At 38.1% G+C, this 21,984-nt stretch overlaps 1 protein-coding gene across 1 annotated transcript; it reads right to left on the bottom strand.

The window, feature by feature from the left end:
- Positions 1 to 11,255: 11,255 nt before the first annotated feature.
- On the bottom strand, positions 11,256 to 21,387 carry LOC126917585 (uncharacterized). The gene is made up of 14 exons (XM_050724615.1): positions 18,998 to 21,387; positions 18,572 to 18,760; positions 18,000 to 18,235; positions 17,607 to 17,818; positions 16,969 to 17,045; positions 16,629 to 16,825; positions 16,289 to 16,449; positions 15,741 to 15,909; positions 15,275 to 15,468; positions 15,065 to 15,194; positions 14,789 to 14,978; positions 14,567 to 14,709; positions 13,704 to 14,224; positions 11,256 to 13,600 (listed from the first exon to the last, which is right to left on the bottom strand). The coding sequence occupies exons 1-14, from the start codon at positions 20,622 to 20,624 to the stop codon at positions 12,133 to 12,135; spliced, it is 5,514 nt and encodes a 1,837-aa protein (XP_050580572.1). The 5' UTR covers positions 20,625 to 21,387; the 3' UTR covers positions 11,256 to 12,132.
- Between the last annotated feature and the right edge of the window lie 597 nt (positions 21,388 to 21,984).

Below are 21,984 nucleotides of genomic sequence, written 5' to 3'. Positions count from 1 at the left end.
TAATCCTTCTTCCTTTTATTTTATTTCTTATGTTCCAGTTTAATTAGTTCCCCGATAATACCTGCTATCTCCTCCGTGCAGTGGAAAGATCAGCCCAGTCTCCGCCCTACCATTCCGTTTCTACAATACTACGTCTCCTCTTCCGAACGAGCTTTTTGCACCCTCGAATCGTTCGAAGACACTCGTTCGACTTGATTCCACGGATCGTTCGTTAGTTCGACTTTAGAAGACCTCTGATATATCTCAGATTTTATGCTGATGAGACCGTGATTGGGAAATGATGGAGAACAGTAGGCAAATGAAACACCAATGAAAATTGAGAATAGAGGAATCGTTCGTTTTTGGAATTGGGGATTCCAGAAATTAGTAGATGGTATTTTTATCGTGTTTTGAATTCCTCGTTTATAGTTCGACTTGGACTACTAACTTGAATAATAAGAATAAATATATGCAGAAAGGTAAAAAAATATTTCGTATGAAATAAATAAATATAAAGCCCGTGAATAATTCAAACGATACTTTGCTATTACAAGATTAGTGTATCAGTAACAAAGCAGAATTAACTGAATTATAATAAACCAAAAATCACAAAGCTTCCCAGCAACTGAACCACCCGAAAATTTCCGAAAAGACAGAAACAAAGACACTCAGATATTGCATGATAATATAATAAAATTCCATAGCTTTGTATTTTGTACTTAATACAAAAACATTACCAATCTTTGTTACAACCCAATAAAGTATAGTCCTAAATAAACTACAATAAGCCAAAAATCACGAATCTCGTCCACAAAAACTACCAGAAAATGTCTAGTGGCAAAAATATCGAGCGTAAAAACGGTGGCGCGTGATCGAAATGGTTCGCGGTTCGATTCGTTACAAACGGACGGCAAATCCTGGTTCGTCTGGCCACGTTGAAAAAATAACGAGTATTTGGAATCGACGAGTTGCGGAATACGAGTAGAGTGAAGTTGACGACCATAACTCGGCCTGGCCTTCCGTTCAACGAAGTTCGTGTCGATTTTCCAGGGCAGTTTTCCAACGAGAAAACGATTCGTGCCGTTAAAGTCGTATGTTTGTTTTGGAAGTTGCGCATCGTCGCTTTTCAGTCCACCGCAGCCGCCATCTCGACTCTTCACCCGGGCAACCGGCAATATCTCGTGTGCTTGCCACCCACTGGCTGGCCACCCATCCGATGGTGGCTGGGTGAAAGAGCACCCTTTTGGGGTTTGTGATGCGTGCAGATGGCCGTGCAGAGGGAAATCACGCGTGGCTGCGCTCAACTGCACGGTTGCACCGAATACATGCCGACCACCGGCGAAACGTTCGACCGACCAACACCAATTAAGCCAATGACGGTCTCTGACACCGATGATAATGCTAACGCTACGCGTTTTCGAGACCATGTATCCTATAACATGACACCAAAGAGTGTTGTTGCGAGGGAAAAGATGGTAGAGCAGGGTTGAAGTTATGATTTTAGCTTGTGAAATCTTTCATGGTGAGGCTTAAATGTGATCACTTAATAGTTCAGGTCATTTTTGGAAATAAATAACGTATTTATTCGTACATTAAATGTGTCTTTCTGATGACAAAATTTCTTTCTGCTTTTAAAAAGTAAGTAAGCTTTGAAGAAAATATTGTCGATAGTTTCAATAGAGTCGATAATACTTCTTATCGTTTTTAAGCAAAGAAACAGCAAGTTAAAAATTTTAATTGATACATGCACCCTATGAATTTTACCATAAAGAATTTTATTACATACATGGACACAATTTCTATTTAAATTTTATGTTATAAAATAATTGTTTTAAATAGAAGGTTTGCATAGAAGGAACATTTTCGAAGAGTGAGAATTAGGGCAGATTTTAAGAGTCTTAAAGGCAGATTTCTACAGGTTATATTAACTGGAATAACTTTTTTTGAATTGCATTGGAAGTTACAATTATAATTATTTTCAGCTTTAAATTTATCCAGCACTTTCATATTCTTCAATTGAAATCCCATCTACTTTCTTTGATATTACAGTAATTTTTATGAAAATACAATATCATATATATTCTTCAACAAATTTTTAGTACACGAGGCTAGTGAAACATAAATAAATATGAAAAGTGTATAAAATAAGACTAAATAAATACATTCTACATTCAGAATTAAAGATGTTTAAACTTTAGTTTCTAACACTAAGAAATGCGTCTTAAGTATAAACAGAAAATCATCTGTCTCGCGGTATTCATAATCCAAATCATTTGAAAATAAATTAGAAAAAGTTAGAATAAAAAGAAGCTATCTAATTCAAGAGATTGGACCGAAAGTTGAAAGTGCAACGTTCTCGAAATAATCACAAATTGAAGGTAATTATCGCGTTCAGATCGATATTCGTCGATTGAATGCTGGGATTCCCTATTGAAGCCGTTTTTTCATTGAGTCTTGTACTTTCCTTAATAGACACTCTCCCTCCTTTAATCCGGATAATAGCGTTGCGAAGTAATTAAGCTCTTTGTCTTCTGTCTTCTTGTATTTAGTTACAAAGAAAACGTCAGGAAGCTTCGTGACTTGTTGCACAAACTGTCATGTCATACGATAGAGCGTTCTGTATAGAAGACAAAGCACCTTATTCGTCGCAAAAGGACTTCCCATCTTTATAATAGATCACCAGATCAGCCAAAGAACCAACATGTTCCTTACAAACTTTCTACCAGCAGGTTTCTAGCTTTGCTATCCTAACATTTCTATTCTATTTGTAAATGCATGTCACAATTTTTCATTGACAATTTTCCATTGTCAAATAAATATTATATATATATTTGATGAAAATATTTTAAAAATTATTTATGAAATAACTATTTAAGTGTGCATTATCGCCCTGCTGCTTTTTCCTCGATCATCTGGTTTCCGGCATTCGGCATTCCAACACGTTTCAAAACAGTTTGTTGGGTACGTTTACGCATCATGCGTTCCAGTAGATAGATCCCTGTGCAGATGCGTGCGGTTGAATTTTATTACAGGGCAAGAGGGGCATCGATAATTGCGCGATCGGTGCAATCAAACGTGGCCGACAATGAACAATATATAATATTCGTATCACATCAAACGGCGGGTTGATCTCGAATGCCTCGCGAAATTTTCAGACGCATAATGGCCGATTGCGTAAAGCAATTTCGCGGGTCATTGCCACTGAAAGGCATCGGCCCCTTCAGCCGTCTCGATGAATCGATGTCCTCGTGGGCTCCACTAATTTTTCCGTTGAATGGTTTAAATCTCTGTAACGCTAAGGTGTTACAATTTATTTTCTCTCGACTAAAATGAAGTTACTTTCTTTTATTAGCCGCAAATTCGTAGAATAATTTGGAACTTAAGAAAGTAGCGCAATTAAATATTAAGTTTTATCACATACATAATGTAAGAAGAATATAATATATAATAAGAAGTAGAGATTTTAGGTAAACGTTTCTGGGTTGCGCTTCTACTTCGTATAAAACTTTTCTAACAACGTTATAGTATGATTCTTAAATTATATTCAAAAACTAATCTAATACTTGTGAACGCGGGTGTACATCAGATTAGAAAAATCGAGATCTAAAAAGAGAAATCTTGAATCATGTCGTTATAAAACTTTGAAATACACAGATTTTACCATGACACCCATGACACCAAAGTCAAAGATCCCAATAGAGAATCAACCGATTCAACTACATACAATCGCCTTGAAGCTCACCCACGGTCCTCTGTTCTCGAGTAGCCTGTGACGAATCCCTTAGCTCCGGGGTGGTCCGTGGCTAGTGGCTCGACCTCGGCGTGGATCGAAGCCGCTCTCTCGACCTCGAGGTTATCCGAGTAGTTACCGCGATCTTGAGGTCATGGTTGCTGGGCTATCGCGACTCCCGGGTGGTCCGTAGCTAGGCGAGATCTCCAACTAGTGCTACATATGTTTTTCAGTTCGTGGCTCCTCCCTAATACTCCAAATTGATAGATACCAATAGATATCGCAAAGCAAAGTTATGAAATTTGAATATTTCTAAGCTCAACTTTTCTCGAGGTTAGTCTTTTGAAAAATTGTAATATCTCGCGACGTTGCTATGGAAATAGCGTAGACTAAATTGTATGCGAAACAACAAATTCTAGTTTATCCAAAGGTAATTTATTATACGACGTAGGAATATATATTCTACAAAAATTAAAGATTCTTATGGTAAACATTTATTTAACATAGTTTTTTAAAGCTGTACTGAGAATACTAACAAAGCTAAAAATTATAAAATTCCATAGTTTATTATTGTTATCACATATTTAAAATGATTGGTATCATTGCCAATCTAGATTTACAGAAAGGGAGAACCGTCAAATAGAGTATAGCGGAGTGGTTGAGTTGGGATGGAAGAGCACCTTTTAGGAGCTTAGAGATTACACTTGGGACGAGCTAGTAGTAATGCAGAGGTGAATCTCGCAAGAGCAAGCCGCTCATTCCCACGAAGGATTCGACAGAACTTATAATACCTACGATGTGGGATCGGTTGCGGCACGCTTCTACCACCTAACTGTCGCCCTCTTGACGCTATCGTTTCGTCTTTAGACACCCTTCCCTTACTCGCGTCGCTACGCATTCATAATTCAATGTCAAGCGCCACTTATCGAGCCCCTGGACCCTTTAACTCTTCAACGAATTTGATTTATTTCCTTTCTCCGTGCCAGTCTTCGTAGAAGCGACGATCATATCGAATTGAATGAAAAAATTGATCCATATATCAACAGATCGTGAAACGTACAGTTGCTATTAATTGTTCGTTTATAGATATTTGTAGAATTTTTCTGCATCTTCTATCATAAGTAAAAAAACATGATAAATCCTTTTTTTCGATTTTAATTTAATGCCACCTTATACCTAAAAAAGGATACTATTCACCTTGAACATATAAGTAGGCTACGGATGTTCATGCATTTATGGGAAATTTAAAAGTACAGAAATGCACTGAATTCGTATAATATGTAAAAATATATAAAAAATGTTAACATAGTACATATTATAATATTTGGTAAATAAAACATATTTCTATTTAGGTCTTGCTTCTTACATTGTATTCAATAAAACATAAATTTGCATAAACATCCGAAATCTATTCATAAGATATCATTTGCCAACGACCATTTCCCTGGTCGTAGTAAGTTTCAATTCGTCGAGCGACGTCAAACACTCGCTGGGCGGTCTGCCACCCAATTTCCGACGCAGCAATTTCCCTTAGCGTGGAGAGACGACTAAACACGAGACATCTCCTTAGGAAAGAGTCGCTTTTGGCTCATCTGCTCGAGCCAATATTATCAATCGATTCGTCGACGCTGATAATGAAATAAAACTGTCCGCTTATTTTCATCTTCCGTGATGCAGAAAAGTCTCGTAATGTTACTTTGTACCGTTTTACCAGACGAGTTGGATAATTGCTTCGATTATTTACAAGATTTTCTCTCTACAGATTAAAGTAGTACTGGCAGTTACGCGACGGTACTTCATCTACTTTGAAGCATACTCTTCTTCCTCCTTTCTTTCATCTTCTACCTCATCTTTATCGCCCTCTGGTCCCTTCCAATCGTTTTCGTTGCTCTATCTCGAACTCGATGCAGCCTCTCGTTCTGTCTTTCAAGGCCTAATCCGATTACGATGGAACGAGGTGTTCGTTCGGGTGTAACTCCGTGATAATGGATATTGCTATTCAAAGTATTTCTCGCGTTAAATGAGTTCTGCCTGGATTCACCGGAGGAGAAGATTTTGCGGTTCGATGCGACACTTAATTTCTTTTCTCCCCAGATGATTTCTAATATCCACGCAACCTGAACCGTTTTTGCGCTTCAGATGACTGTGGCGCGTGCGTTAAACGAGAAAGTATTCCGATAAGAATATGGGTGTCTTTTTTAAATACCAACGTCATCCCGCACATTTGAACTTATATTATTAGCGAAACCGATAGTGTTCAATACTACATACTGTTGTTTCATGTTATATTTTTATCTGATTATATTCACGGTCATAGTATTAGTCTGAAATTTTAATAATTAATTAATAATTAATATAATATTTATATTATAATATAATATTAACAGACATATGTATGTATTTTATTGTGTATAACGTATATCCTTTAGTTTAAGTATTATAGGAACTGAGAGTTGTCTCGAGATATCCCGTATAGACATATATATATATATGTCGGAGATGGAAGAACACCGGAACCTCTCCTTGGATTCTCGGAAATACCGTAATGTCGTAATTTAGATTAAATAAATGTCACTCCGATTGTTCAAGATTTATGATAGTGAGCTTGGACTCGAGGCGACAACCAGTCGCCGAACGTAGCCGCGGTCAAGGGATGAACGTTTTGTCTAACAAAGGCATGAACTTTATAGCTCTCCTTAAAAGAAATACTTGGAACGGGGCACGACGGTAAGCACTTCAACGGTTTCTGTCCCGTGGCCCGTCATACGCAGACCCTATTCTTTGGGTAGGTTGATTGTCGGATGTCGAGGCATATTCGCAAAATATGTTCAGCCAGCCTGATGACCCGTCATAAACCTTAAGCCTTAATTAACGAAAATAGGCAAACAGTCTTTTCCGCGAACGACACTTCCGGATACTGACCAATTAACAATAACGGCAATTTCCCTCACCCTCCGCGAGAGGAGAGTTCAGTTTTTTCCTAGACAGCATCACCGAGACGGAGAGAGGGTTTTGAGTACGATCTCATCAACTAATGTATTATTTCGACAGAGTGCTTACTCCACGTGCTAACTGCGAGTACAACCTAGACGTTGCCGACGAGTAAAGAGTAAAGAGTCCCGTTGACCGCGGATTTGTTTCGAACCTAAGGTCATTATCACTAGTTCTACGACTGCCTAATCTTGTTAATAAGCCTATGTTAATAAACTCTTCATTGTATCACGGCAATGGCGAATTCCGGTGAAGATTCATTAGACGCCCCTCACCATAATCCTGACTTTAATCCGACATCAGAAGTGGGATCAGGGCCATGTGCAACGATGGAACAACTCATGGCCATCGTGCGCCAAATAACTCAGCCGCGAGAACAAAGACCGAGTGAAACATCTAGGAACGTATCGCTTCCGCGTTTTAACCCCGGAATCGCGGATTCCGACCCAGCCGTATGGTGTGCGACTGTTGACTTGATCATGGAAGAAAAACCTTTACAAGGCAGTGCGCTACTTTCTGCCTTGAGTGGTGCTCTAGAAAGTTCGGCAGCGCAGTGGCTTACGCAAGTACCTGCTACCCAAGTTTCCTCCTGGCCAAAGTTTAAAGACCGTTTCCTTACACGCTTTGGTGAGAAAGAAACAGCTGTCACAGCGCTATGGAAGGTGAAAAATGGGGCACCACTGGAGGGCGAAACCATGGGAGATTACGGTAGCCGTTTCCGTTCCTTCCTGATGGCGAGGTGGGAAAGGTGTACCAAGGACGAGATAGTCAACGCTACCGTGCTCCTTCAAATGGGCTCACTGGACCAGCGCATCCAACGGATGGCACTTACAAGCGATATCAAGACCGAGGACCAGTTCGCAAGTGAAATGGCAGTGCTCTCCTACCCGGTGAAGAGGCCGGTGTCTTCGTTAAGCAACTCCTCCGCGGGTCCTGAAGCTAAACGACATAAGCCTCTCGACTCCCGACACAAGTGCTACCACTGTGGTAGGCACGGACATAAAGTATCTGAGTGCCGCGAGAGGACAAGACTGGAGGCGGAGAAACGCAAGCGAAAACCAAGGGAAAACCGGGCTGTCACATCCTCGAAGGTGTCCTGCTACAGGTGTAACGAGGAGAGGTTCCGGTGTTCTTCCATCTCCGACATATATATATTTAGTAGATCGTGCAAGCACAAGACAGTCCTTTTCTCTCCATCGCACGCGACGTGGCTAGACTACGGAAATCGATGATTTCCACATTGCGTTCCTTTACCGTTGCGTCTGTAGCGTTTCCAGCATGCACACAACAGCCTTCCTCCTGGAACCGTTGCTCGACGTACTTGCCAAAATAAATACCGTGCTACAGTAAACTCGAGGCACGCCTCTGTCTTACCTGCTACAGCAGACACATCGCCCATTCAGCTTCTGTGCAACGAAAGAGGCACTTCTTTGGCCACTAAAGATGTTTTCTTTGGCCGAACACGTATGTACATACTCTCCTATTCGTAAGTATTAAGTATTTTTTGCTTTCATAAAAGAAGAGTAAACGATTAACCGAACACGATTTTGGCTTCTAACCGATTCATATATTCTTCATATTTTCGTTCATATTTCATTTTCGTTCCTACAAACTAATTATACGCTTTATCAGTTAAACGGAATTCGTATGAAACAGAAGCTGTAATAATAAAGAGGCGTTAAGTGGTAGAGAAAAAGACGGGCTTCGAGTGATGTTCAAAGACGAAGAGAAACGTCTAATGCCATAGTGGCATTTGCATACTTGGGTATTCATGCAAGGAAAGCTTTCGTCGCCGCATTACACGATCCGGGATTGTTGTGCGAATACGCAACAGCTCTCGCAAAGTAACTAACAATAACCTTCAAGTGGCTGTAGATACGTTGCAGCTACCTATAACTTACTACGTGGAGTACTTGAAACTGTGCGTATAACGTACAACGTGACGTCAATCAATAAAATATCCTCATATTTTATATTTCGCTGGTGTTGAAGTACAAATTTTATTATCCAGTGACGGATTTCATTATTCGTCCGGATGCGGATACGCATTGCCGTCTTTGTTACACTTTCTTGCTGTGAAATATTAAGATTTTTTGTGCGATTCGATCTTATTTTGTACGATTCTCGAAAACCTATTATGCATAGCGTTTTGATAATCGATAGATAAATTGCGCTATTTACATTGTATTTTGAAAATTTAATTTTAATAATTTTCTGTAATGCCATCCTCATCTTTGGAAAAAAATATTGCCCACCGGACACGTGATCTCTTGTCCGTCGCCTCGTTTATAGGCTGCTTATCCGCTTTCCTACTCGAGAAGTTACGTGAACATCGTGTTTCTCCAGCGTCGTTGATTTTCAACTTCACGTCCACGTGTACACGCGCTTCTGTTGATACACGTGCACGTACGTACACAAATACTGACAGCTGTGTACATGGTATCTCTAGCTACGTTTCGTTCCAAGTAAGCTCTAAACTGACAGGCTATGATGTTACACAGCTGCTTAGAATAAGCTACGCACAAATATTTTAGTGTATTTTTTAATAACATCCTTTGTTTATTTGTAGAAATAAAGATGATATTCAGACGTGTATTGAAGCGTAGGTCAAGGATTAAAATCAGAACACTCAGTCAGATGTGCTTTTATATGATATACTTTCTTTTCCAAAATATAAAAAAAAATATATACGCCATTGGAGTATAATATGTTATTATGAAAACTAGCAATTGACTTAAACTAACCTAATGAAGACGAAAATTTGCACTAGCCAGTTTTCATCGGTGATTCGAGACAAGAGTGTAAAGATAAGATTCTTATTAATGAATTGTCATAGAATCGGAACACGTGAATCGGAACCACGGTCGCATTCCTATGTTATGAAGGGTCATGCAGTTCGTGGCCCTGGGTTCTAGAATCTCAAGGGTTCCGTTCCAAGCTTTCGCTCACAGCCACGGCCTCGTGAAGCATGGTAGTCCAAACTGCTAGGAAGTGATCCGTGGAAGGTCGTACCACTCGCGTTTCGACCGTTTCGAATTCCTCGAACGTCCGGGTTCGCGATGGCTATGCCATTTTGTGGTTTCATACCTGAGAAACGCCTAGGGACCGGAACCACTTATCGAAGTCCTCGAGTATTCGTATATTTCGTACTAGAATTCTGCTAGATAATAATTTGGTAGAACGTCTAGTCGATGCAGAGATGCGTTTAATACGCATATAAATTCCCAACTACATTGTAGGATATCGTGCCTGGTCAATTGAACCTGAATAATCGTCAGATGAATTTTGATTCATTCTTTGAATCGATGAGAGAATGACAAAATTTCGAAACATTCGAATATTGAATCTATACTATAATATCCCAGTGCTTCTTAAATTTTTAAGTTTCAATTGGAACTTTGAAAATATACGAAAGTTCAATCGTACAAGAAGTATACACGATTACACACAAAACTAATATTAGTTCAATTATACAAAATAGTCTAAGCAAGCATTGATACAAGCTAAAATAAATTTTTCAACTGATTTATTACATTATTAATGGACCGTACTTTATATCGTATTTGTACTGTATTTTTATAGAATTACGATTTCCAGGGAAAGTTGTAGCTTCAAAAGTAAGACCAAAAGAAGAGATTGCCTTGCGGTACGTTGTTTTACGACACAAAGCCTCGTAAAGAGTTCGTACAAGCGCATAATGGCCGTCGTTTGCTCGTAAGTTAATTCTCGGCTGGACGTTATCCGGTAGTAGGTGATGTACGCGTGCGTTTATAGTGCCACGGGGATTACTTCCGTTCAGCATAGACACCAACCGCAGAAGACAGCCGCTTACGGTGCTTTTCATTACATCGCCTGCGCGATCGCCCGTGGCTCGTCCCGTTTACGCCTGTCACACGGGACCAGCGAAGTCTTCATACCGTAGACATCCCACGAATCGGTCAAATATCCGTTCGCTCCCCGTAAATTCATCGAAAGATCACGTCCTCGCCGTATTTCATGTTTACACAATTTTATCGGTTCCTTCGCGTAAATGCGGGTATATGTTCCCTTAGCTTCATTTGGTTTTTCTGAAGGGGAAATACGTGGGTATATTTCCCGTATCAAATTAAAAAAAAATACATATTTATAAGTAACAGTACAATGAAAGTAAATGAAAGTTGTAGCGTTTTAGAGTATGTAATTTTCAATCTATGGAAGATAACTGTTAATATGTTAATATGTAATATGCCAGTGGTCACGTTAAATATGTATAAAGTCGTGAAAGCACAGCTAGAATTCATTAACTAAACAGACTTTGAGTTGATTACATCGTATGTTAGAATAGAATAAAATATAAAATAAATAATATAATAATAATAAGAAAATAAATCTTAGAATAGAATTTTAAATCTTGCGACTGATTTGTCTAATACAGATTCAAATAAGCATCTTTTTCTATTTGTTATAATAATAATTATAATATTCCAAATGAAATATTGAAGCATTGAAAAAATATTGAAACAAGGCTGTAAAAAATGAAATTTCATTAAGTTAAAAAATTTCATAAGGAAGACACTTATTTAGCATAATTTTATTACTAGTATTCTTCGCATCCTTTACAATAAACAAATTCCATCAAATGTAAGAAGATAAGGAACGTCATAAATACCGAAGAAATACGGAATTTTCCAATATTACTATCTCATTCATTTACAATGCTAATATATTTATATTTAACGAATAATTTATTATACTCTACGGAAAATGGTCTCATAATTTGGTCTTGTCATTCGCAATGCTTTTAACATGTATTGTAATTCCACGATTACATTCGACTTATGTGTTTTGACGATAGATTTAAATACAGATAAACGATCTTGAGCTTGAAACCAGAAACAGGAGACAACTGCAGAGAAGATGTACAATCGGTCACAAAATTCTACATATCTTACTCAATTCTCATTAAGACATAAAATGAATTTGATCAATATATTAACATATATCTAGAAGAAATTAAAATAATAATAACATTTAGCTCACAAACTCTTGGGACGAAATTTTAATTTTAATTTTATCAACACCAAAAGTTAAGATTTTATTTAACTCGTACACGGTTTCTGTGTAGCTAATGTATTAGAAGCTTTATGTGATTTATAAGTAGCGGTGTACGTAGACTTCTGTTTGACTGTAAATCGTTCCACCTCTTTACACGCATAAGAATAAAACGATTGTAAAAATACGTTCTTTCTATTCTCTCTCACGGAACGATAATTAAATCTATCAATCATCAACTCCTCAATGATCCATTTTTCCTTTCAAATCCTCACTCCTTCCTTCCCAAAATCCAGTCCGCTTCGTTTTCCCCTTCCCTCTCAACCAATCCAAGCAGAATAATTTACTTCGTTATATTTAATTTATAATCATTTTTCTTACTCCATAACTCACTCATTTCATCAAGTCTCTTCTCTTTCCCAGCTCCACTCTGTCTCCTCCGATTTACTCCTAGGACCGCTTCTATAAACTTGCTCCTCCTCCGATGGCCAATTAGATCTCAGAGAATCCTCCTCAACATCCGATGACTTCACACTATTTTTCTTAGAACTCTTACTCCTCTCAGTTGAAACTGACTCCGTTTCTTCAGACCTCGAACTCATTCTCGTGTTATCATCAATATCACTACTACTATGAACCAGCATAACCGATTCTGACTCATCATCAGCAAACATGCCAGTGTCTTCATACTGTTCTCCACTAAATTCCTTTCTACTTTCTTTAGTCTCCTTAGTTTCGTCATCTTTCGATTTCATTTCTGTTTTAGATTGTTCCTTAGATTCTTTAATAATGTATGCAGCGCTATCTTCCTCAGACCTAGACTTCTGCATCTGCCAAGCTTTCTTAAAAGGATGCTCCCTCTCCTGCTGCACCAATTTTGGCCTTTCGGGAAGAAGATACTCAGGATCTTCTTCACTAGCCTGGCTTTTAATAATCGACTCTCTTTTATACAAACCAGAAGAAGACCTAAGTAAACCTTCACCCTCTTTCTTTCCAACAGTCAATTCAAACTCTACAAAGTCAAAATCTTCCTGAGGTAACCTAGAAAGGTCCTGAACAGATTTTCTCTTACTATCTTTTGTTAGAACGAAGTTATAAGTATCAATATCGTCGTCTTCTTCGATAGAAGTCACCTGACTACTACTGGTATAAGATTTTCTTGTGGAATCCCAAATCGCTTCTTCTTCGCTTTGGGTGTCTTCTCTTGGAGGTGGAGCCTGTTCACGATATTCTCTTCTTCGTCGAATATAGTCGTCTTCAGGTTCACTTCGTTCTTGAGAAGAACCTAATTGAGCAACACGCGAACCTACACTAACCGTCCAGGAATCCATATTGTCATCTCCTGTTGGATCTTTTAGCAATGCTAGCTTTCCTTCCGCTGAAGATCTTCGTAAAGAGATCAAGTTTTCTTCTTCAGATGCAGGATCTCGTGTCGCCAATTTTTCCATGAATTGCTTTCGACGTATTCTCAACTCGCTCTCCCAATCCTCTTCGTCGCTGATCCTTGGTTCTACGTGTCTCTTTTCAATTCTTCTCTGTTGAGGAAAATGTTCTTCTTCGCTTTCTGAAGAAAAAGTTTTTGAGACTCTTGGTTGTCTTTGTATAGGCTCGCGTTCTTCGGATTTTCTGGGAAGTCTTTTGGAATCTTTAGGAAGGTCCCAGGAACGATAATCGTCCGATTCCCTGATCACGGATCTTCCTCTGGACTGCGATCGCCTGTACCTCGGATCATTTTCGTCTTCTTCATATTTGGTTCTTGGATAGTCTTCCTCGTCCTCGCTGTCCCGTGTAGATAATTTTTTAGTGTCGAGGCTTCTTGACAGAGAGCGTCTGCTTCGTTTAATTGATTCTTCTCGCTCTTGTTGCGCTCTAGAAAGATTTAGAGTAGAAGTTATGGTTTTAATCGTATATAACTGAATTTATATTGAAAAAAGTTCAATATAAAAATGTTTTCCAACAAATGAATAGTCACCTTAAAGCTTCGTTCTCCTGATAATCCCTTTGACTGCTTTTGCTTCTTCTTCCACGATCTCTATAGTCTTCAGTACTATTTGAGAATCTTTTGTTATCGTTCTTTAGCCAATGTGACAGATATTCGGCTTCAGATGGTTCATGACTAATAAATGATCGTCTTCTGCCACTTGACTTTTTTAAGATAGGCATGTCTACTCGTTCTTCGTCTTCTATGCTCTCATTGGAGTATTTTGCACCACCATCTACTATGTCTCTTTGCCAGTCCCAGCCTGTTGAAGTTACTTCTTCTTCTTCGAACATTTTCTTTTCATGGAGTTCTGATTTTGGAGCTTTTGAGGTTTTCGAGATTTCTGAGGTTGAAGACTCGACGATTGCTGATTTCTCTGATATTGATACTTCTGCGTTCAGGGAGTCTGTACTCTCCATAAGCACGTTCTTGATCTCTTGCATAGGAATATCGAAGAATAAGGTTAGGATGATAGAGATGATTATGACTATTGCTGCTTCCAGAAGATCTAGCTGGAAAGGTACACTTTATTTTAGTATCCTAGTTATTTTAACCTATTAAGTGATTCATCTTTTAGATACAATAGTTCGGAAAATTCATGAAATTGAATGTTAATTGCAACAAATTAATTGTAATTGTTTGCAACAGAAAATTTAATGTTTTTTCTCCTTAAAGAAAAAGACATAAAGACGCATTAAGAAAGAAGAAGTCTCTATTTTTTTTTTTTTAATTTTGAAAGGAAATATAGAGATTATTATATCTAAGAGATTAGGGATCTGAGTGACAAGTTAATTCATTTTACTCGGTTAACAAGAGATGTGGATGCTGTTTTTCGAGATTCATATTATACATACGCCTCTGTGAAGATGAAATTCGCTAGAGTGTCTGGTGGTCCCAACATTGTAGAAAAATACTGCGAATTGTGTTAGATATACAGCGTACGATATTCTGCTGAAGAGTAATAGCCAGTAGTTCGAAAGGAATCTATTTAATATACCTATAAATAAAAATTAGCATTGTTAATAAATAATCGAAATTGTGTGTTAACGCCTAATATTCAATAATTTAAGAAAGACCTCCGTGATTGGTGTAGCACGCAAAAATGAGCCAACATAAAGCCAAGGTCCAAAAGACTGGACTGATCACAACATAATTGGTTGCTTCTTCAGCATCGTACACATAGTCCCTTCTGGCTAAGTGCCATGGTGAAAATAACGACCAGGATCCCAAGGCCATCGCGATCAACCATCCCAAGATCACTAACACCTGAAATTAGTACGATACATCTCGTTTATTTGATGGGTCACGGTATTTTGAATTGTAGAATAAATCTTATCTGCAGTCTACTATACCTTGTGGATTCTGACATCTCTTCCTGTGTGCCGTAATAACACACCAAGTCCTATACCAAATATATACGGCGTTGCTCTATGTAATGGTAATGCGTAAACTAAATTGGCAGTCCTGTAAAGGTGCTTCAATCTGAAACCAAGGGCTTGCGCTTAAAATGATTGAATATAAAATGAAGAAGCTTATATTGAAAATTGGCAAGATATACTTACGACATTCCATGGAAAACAACAACGGAAAGATAATTGCTCATCGTTGCTACGTAACGGAGTGTAGCTGACAATAAGACGAAGAAAAATATTACAAGAATCCCAATGATAGGCCTGCATTCTAAGAAGAATACCAACATTGGGGCTAATAGTGACAATTGCATGTCTAAAGCCAACTGGTGGGTATGGGTTGCACACTATCGATCAAGAAAAATTTGTTAAATCGAATGAGGTTGACCGAAGTTAATCAAGTTGGTGAAACGCAAAGACTAATTTTATAATAGAATTCAAATTAACGACGATTGGTGCACTAGTAACATTGAAAAAACACAAGATCTAATTGTAGATGAAAACGAAGTTAATCTTCTAGAATAATTTGGAATGTTTTTGTTTATGATAATCGATAAATAGGATTATAATTGTGATTATGTTGCGAAGTCCTCGCACAGTTTCAAAACGACTTATATACCATCTCTTCGAAGGGGAAGAAATTTTGTATGTATAACAAATTCGTCCACGCGTTGCTTTTGCAAAGCTCTGCATTTGGTACTATGACGCTATTCCATTGTGGTCCCGATCCAATGTGCTCCATTATGAATGCGTACCAAAATACCACTGCGAGTAACGCTGGAGTGAGTCTAAAAAGTAGCATCGAAAGAATCAATATACTTTAATAAAAGAAATTAACAAAATGCAAATTCAAGAACTCGGCGTTAAAATTCAAATTGAGATATTTGATTTTATTATCCTTTTCTTATACAGTGAAATATTTGTAACGATTTTGGTTGAATAAGAATATAACTTTGAAGTCAAATACAACTTTTCAAAATTTTCTGAAATAGCGAAATTATATAGAAGAATATTTATACACTGATATAAAGAAAAATTTCACTGTTAATAAATTAATAAATGAATTTATTAGCGAGAACGTGAAATAAAATATCTGACATTGTTTTAATAGTCCTTTAATAATCTTTATAATAACTTTAATAATCAAATGAGTCAACCATAACTTACCTGATATATCTGGCAATAAAACGGCAAAACCATCGAATCTCGCCCCGTGTTATAAATTCGTGCGCCATGTTGAAAGCAGCTAGGACACCGCTAAGCAATAAAAACGCGTCTGTGTAAACCATTGACACCCTCATTATCGAGCTGATAGGAGAGTTCGCTACCTATTTTAACACCAGACATTAAACGCAAACTTCAAGGACACAGAAAACCAATGAAGAGAAATGTTAATTCTATTTCTTTAGTTCACAAAAACATGAATTTTCATAGAAATCCGCGGTATTATAATAAGGAATTATTTGTTTTAATACGTTTGAGCAAATATGTAAATCTTTATCCTTACCTCTGTGAGTTCGATTCGATTGGAAAATGGCAACATCGAAATCGGTATGATTTGATGACCAATGTAAAGCATAATCGTGACGAGTGTCCTTATTCCATGAATGCATGTAATATCGGCATAGTTGGATCCTTTACTGAATAAAGATTTGAGGGTTCTCCGTAAGGAAAAGGACATTATTATTCTCTCCGAATAGTTTCCTGTAAAGACCAACGATCGTGTAATAAAAATTTGTGACATCGTACGTAGAATAAAATATTTGAAACGAAACTACTTAAATAAATTTAGAAGATTTTTTAAGCCCATTAACTTGCTGAAAATATAAAACGTTATGAGAATCTACCTTTTCCTTCCGACACCACTAAATAATCTCTCGTGGTTGCTACAGCGACGAGACAGATGATCATTGCGTAGAAATATCTGTAAAGAAGATTGGAAAGAAGAAAAAAGAAATTAAATATTTCACTTTATTATTGTTATAATTTTTAATCAGATAATATGAAAATTGAAGAATTTTGTAATATCTGAATTTTGTGAAGGAACCCACAATTATCAATAAAAAGAAAATTATTTTCATTTTTGCCTACTTTGAGAACGTAATGTAAAAATGGATTTCTGTAGTTTTAATAATTTTATAAGAACTTCTATAGAAAACATATTTATGAAATAATCTAGTAGTTCTAACGTTTTAATAAAATTGTTTTAATGGTCTCTCATAAGAATAGAGCTCGATTGTGAATTCCTTAAATTAATTTAATTCGATAATTAAAAATATACTGCGGATTTTTATGCAAATTTACACTTTTGTGAACTCAATTGGAGAAATGGAAGTTAAGCAGAGATTTATTTCACTCACAGTAAGTATAACGAGTATAATTTGATGATTTTTGAATGTTATATGCATTCTGTACATTTCTATACCTTTTAAATTTCACATAAATGCATAAAATCCGCCATTTAATTATAAATATAAATACATACAGAACACCGATCGTCTCTTTCGAATAGCTTCGTGATTTTTGTTTGACGTAGCACATGTTAGGATTGACATCTACCATGAATGTAATTCCTACGGTAGAGTTATAGTCGTTCAATGCTTCCTCGACAACGATTCGTGCGTCTTCAGCGGAACACGCCGCTGGAAGACACACTGCCCAGTTCACCGTCGTGAATTTTGGAATGAAGTGACCAGGCTGAAAAAGTGAACGTTCATCATAATAGAATTTCTCGAAAGTTTGATCATTCATTAATCTTCACGGTATGAAAAAGTACGGAAAGTATTCACTGGTATTGAAAACAATGTGCTTTTGGTTGCAGCAAGAAGATCAATATCGTTGATAAAATGCAAACAAAAAAATAAAATCATTCACTTACATCATACATACTTCCTCTTATGAAAGAACGTGCCTGCATCATATTAACCGGAAGCTTCATGTCCGGATGAGATGGATACAAATCTATATTGGCCAAACAATATTTGCCCTGCACCCTTATCGTTTTTTCATTCAATTTCACGTGCGCCATCACACCCAAACACTCGTCAAAATCTCCAAGTTGATTCACGTTCCCTCGCAATAGACCCGATGGAATTTTTGCGCTCGAATCTAACACTGATCCCATAGAGACAATGAAACACAAACGGATAAAATATTGACAATATGATTCGGAAAATTTCCAGACGAAAAATCAGAGGAAGAATAAACTCAAACACCATGTTCAACTTTAGATTAATTATTTCATTTTCGAAAATATAATACGTTGACTATTGGACCGAAATCACGTGGCTTTTTATTCTGACTGAAATATTTCTTTTCAAACTCGTCGACCATTCCGATGCCATTTGAGAATTATTCATGTGTGACGCCAACGTAATGTCATCAATACTCAACGTGGTCGAATAGATAAAATTTGTTAGAACGAACATATGGAAAAAAGAGGTGACTTACTTTGCAACGCCCATAACTTATAACCCCGTAATTGTCGTAAGAAGATTTTGCCATGCTGCTGACATTCGGAGTTCTCAACGGCCGTGAAATTTGGCACGAATGTCGGTACGCGTAGTATCGCTTCGTTCAATCGAGCCAAAGTGAAAGAAGCTTCCACGTGCATTTTCGTTTTTACTTTCGACTCATCTTCTGCAACACAATATCATACTCATTTTACTCCAAAAATTCGACAAAGATTTCTTTCTGCGATGATTTTCTCCATGGACAACTGGATAAAACACGATTTACATTATACTGGATGAAACGATTTATATCGACGTAATTCCAATAACTACATTTGATCTTGTATTTACAAGTACTGTGTCTTCCGCAAATTCCAAAGAACAAATCAACAAATCACGACATTCAATCTTTCACGATACTCACTATCGGATCGCTTAACTTCTGTAACTTTAGCCGGAGCTTGAGCACTCGTTGTTTTCACTTTTGCCGGTTCCCGTGTTTTCGACACTTCCGGTTTTACCTTCGTCCTTTCTTCCGTCTTCACCGGAATCTTTGTCCTTTCTTCCGTCTTCACCGGAATCTTTGTTCTTTCTTCCGTCTTCACCGAAATCTTTGTCCTTTCTTCCGTCTTCACCGGAACCTTCGTTTTCTCCTCCGTCTTCACCAGAACTTTCGCTTTTTCCTCTGTCTTTACCGAAACCTTCGCCGTTTCTTCTGTCTTCACTGAAATCTGCGCTTTTTTTTCCGGCTTCACGACAATTTTCGATTCAGAAGATTCGATTTCAGCTTTCGTTATTTTCACGGGTTCCACTTTCTTCGTGGCTTCAACTAGCTTCGATGGTTCTTCCATCGACTTCTTTTCATATAATTTTTGAATCTTCTTCACGCTTTCCTCTGGTTTCTTCTCTACTTTTGGTATTTCCTTCGGTTTTTCTGTAACAATTGCTATTTCTGCTGACCTAACCTTATCTTTGTCCGCGTGTCTAACTTTTTCTAGTTTTCGTGGTGGAGGTAAAACAATTTTTTCTTCTTCGTCTTCGTCTTCGTCTTCGTCTTCGTCCTCGTCCTCGTCTTCGTCTTCGTCTTCGTCTTCGCTTTCGCTTTCGTTTTCATCTTCGTCTTCGTCTTCGTCTTCGTCTTCGTCTTCGTCTTCGTCTTCGTCCTCGTCCTCGTCTTCGTCTTCGTCTTCGCCTTCGTTTTCATCTTCGTCTTCGTCTTCGTCTTCGTCTTCGTCTTCGTCTTCTTCAATCTTCTCTTGCTTCTTAGATTTCATTGTCTCTTTCAATCCTTTTTCTAAACTCATTTTTCTCTTCAAATCCACTTTCTCACTTGTCTTCTCATCTCCCTCTATATCTTCTACAAGTTTCTTTGCAGCCAGTTTTCCATGAACATCTCTCCTATATTTCTTTCCATGTTTTTCTTCTTCATCCTCATTTTCGTCCTTTTCATCCTTCTCTTGTTTCTTAGATTTCAAACCTTTCTCCAAGCTTATTTTCTTCTTCGAATCCACTTTCTCGCTCTTCTCTTCGTCTTCCTCGGTATCCTCTACAAGTTTCTTCATAATTACTTTTCTATCTTCTTCTTCATCACTATCATCATCATTTCCACTTTTTTCCTCCTCTTCCTCTCTTTCATCCTGATCCTCATCGTAACTCATAATTACTTCGTCAGTATCTTCTTCTATCTCCACGATCACTTCGTCATCCTCATCCTCTTCAAGACTCTTCTCTATCCAATCAGAGTCACGTTCACCTCCCTCATGTTTCATATACTTTTCTTCTTCTGTTACTCTATCGTCATCCGTTGACGTCAGCTCGACAGGTGGTTTCCTAGGAGCACTGGCAAGCCGCGAAGTGTCGTGCCACTTTTTGTTCGACGTGGCCGTGATCGTCTTCTCCTGGCATCTGCCAAAGATGGAAGTGCAGGTGGCGCGATGTGGTTGCTCCGTCGACGATGGATGATCTCGAATACGGAAGCCATAGCAACAACTATAGAGAAGCAACACCAGAGCCAGTAATCCAACGCACTTGCCCAAAAGGGCGGCAGCCATGTCACCGCAACCTTCGCATGGAAGAACCCACGATTCACCACTGGAAGCTTCAAAATTTGCTTCTTTTCTTCACTTATAATTACAGATACAAACACCTATTTCGTAACAGTTCTCTTTAATCTTCGCAAGTTTTTCAACCTTTTAATTTGAAGGATTTTTAAAGTCTTAATTGGATGAGTAAATCGCACACCAATTTTGACACGATTCTTCTAATCGTCACAGGTTGCTCAACTTTCTCGTTTTGAGGAGAAGGATTAGTAGGCAAGTAAATAAATTACTAGAGTACGCAACGATTCAACTTTTCTCGATAGACGCAGCAACGATCGTTTCTAATCGTCATCAATTTGCCAGTCTTTCGTATAAAAGTACTCGCAAACGAGCTTTCCTGTATCTCGTTTCAGACGACCAATTTTTCTGTTGATCGAAAGAATTTCCCCGAATTATCACCAATTCTCCAATTGCTCATGTCGAAGGACTATCAAAGAGATCTTTTTGTTTTTCGCCGCGAATGATTCTAATAGTCACCGACCTTTCCGTGTCTCGTCATAAGCGTACGAGTTTATTCGCTTATCGAAACGATTCTCTATAATTAACACCGATTTTTCCTTGTTTGGTCTCGAAAGACACGTTTTCCCGTTTATCTATGTGTAAACTTCCCTCTCCTTGCCACGAAGAACAGGTAACCCGGAGAGAGCTTCGAAAGACTATCGAATCATCCGGCTCGAAACGACGCGGCGGATCACGTCCCGGGCCAGCGATCTGCCTTCGTGAAAATTAGAACGCATGGCATCGTCCCAACCAGCTAGGAGTTTTATTTAGCATCAACATTTCGGAGTCTGCTGAGCCACGACGCGGCGGCCAGCGAAACTCTTCTGCACGTGCGCGAATAATGGTCGCCTCCGTGCGTTCCCTCGCATTTTCCACTCTTCAGAATAATCTACAGTTAACTGTTCCAGGTCGTAACTTAGTTATCAGTGCAGTTAGACAAAATTCTCAAAGGAGGAAGATGAATAGCTGAAAGAATACTTTTGTAGAACTTTTCCTACAAATGCAATGGTGCACATGCATACCACAATTGTATTATTTTTTTCAATAAATTGTATTATTAATAATAATATAAATAGTAAAAGTTCCAGGATGAATTTTGCACAGAAATGTTGGTAAAATATTGTAACTATTTTTTTTTCGTTATAAAGTTGATTAGTGTGGTTTGTGTGTGTTCGATTGCGCAATGGTCCTCTCAGCTTGAAAAGTTAGGTTTCACCGAGGTTTCCCACCGTACAGTTCGAAAATAATGTTTCGTGGCGAGTCGAAGCGACGCCCACGATCAGACGAAGGTTACTCGAGATCGCCTTCGAGC

The sequence above is a fragment of the Bombus affinis genome, chromosome 6 (genome assembly GCF_024516045.1).
Source record: "Bombus affinis isolate iyBomAffi1 chromosome 6, iyBomAffi1.2, whole genome shotgun sequence".
NCBI lineage: Eukaryota > Metazoa > Arthropoda > Insecta > Hymenoptera > Apidae > Bombus > Bombus affinis.
Note: the sequence above shows the minus strand (reverse complement) of the source record. Positions and strands in the feature narration are given on the sequence as shown.

Coding starts and splice junctions, on each gene's coding strand:
- LOC126917585 (XM_050724615.1), bottom strand. CDS start 20,624: ATGGCTGCCGCCCTTTTGGGCAAGTGCGTTGGATTACTGGCTCTGGTG. Junction 18,761..18,997: donor AGAAGTTAAGCGATCCGATA/GTGAGTATCGTG, acceptor ATTGTGTTGCAG/AAGATGAGTCGAAAGTAAAA. Junction 15,910..16,288: donor TTTATTGCCAGATATATCAG/GTAAGTTATGGT, acceptor GCTACTTTTTAG/ACTCACTCCAGCGTTACTCG.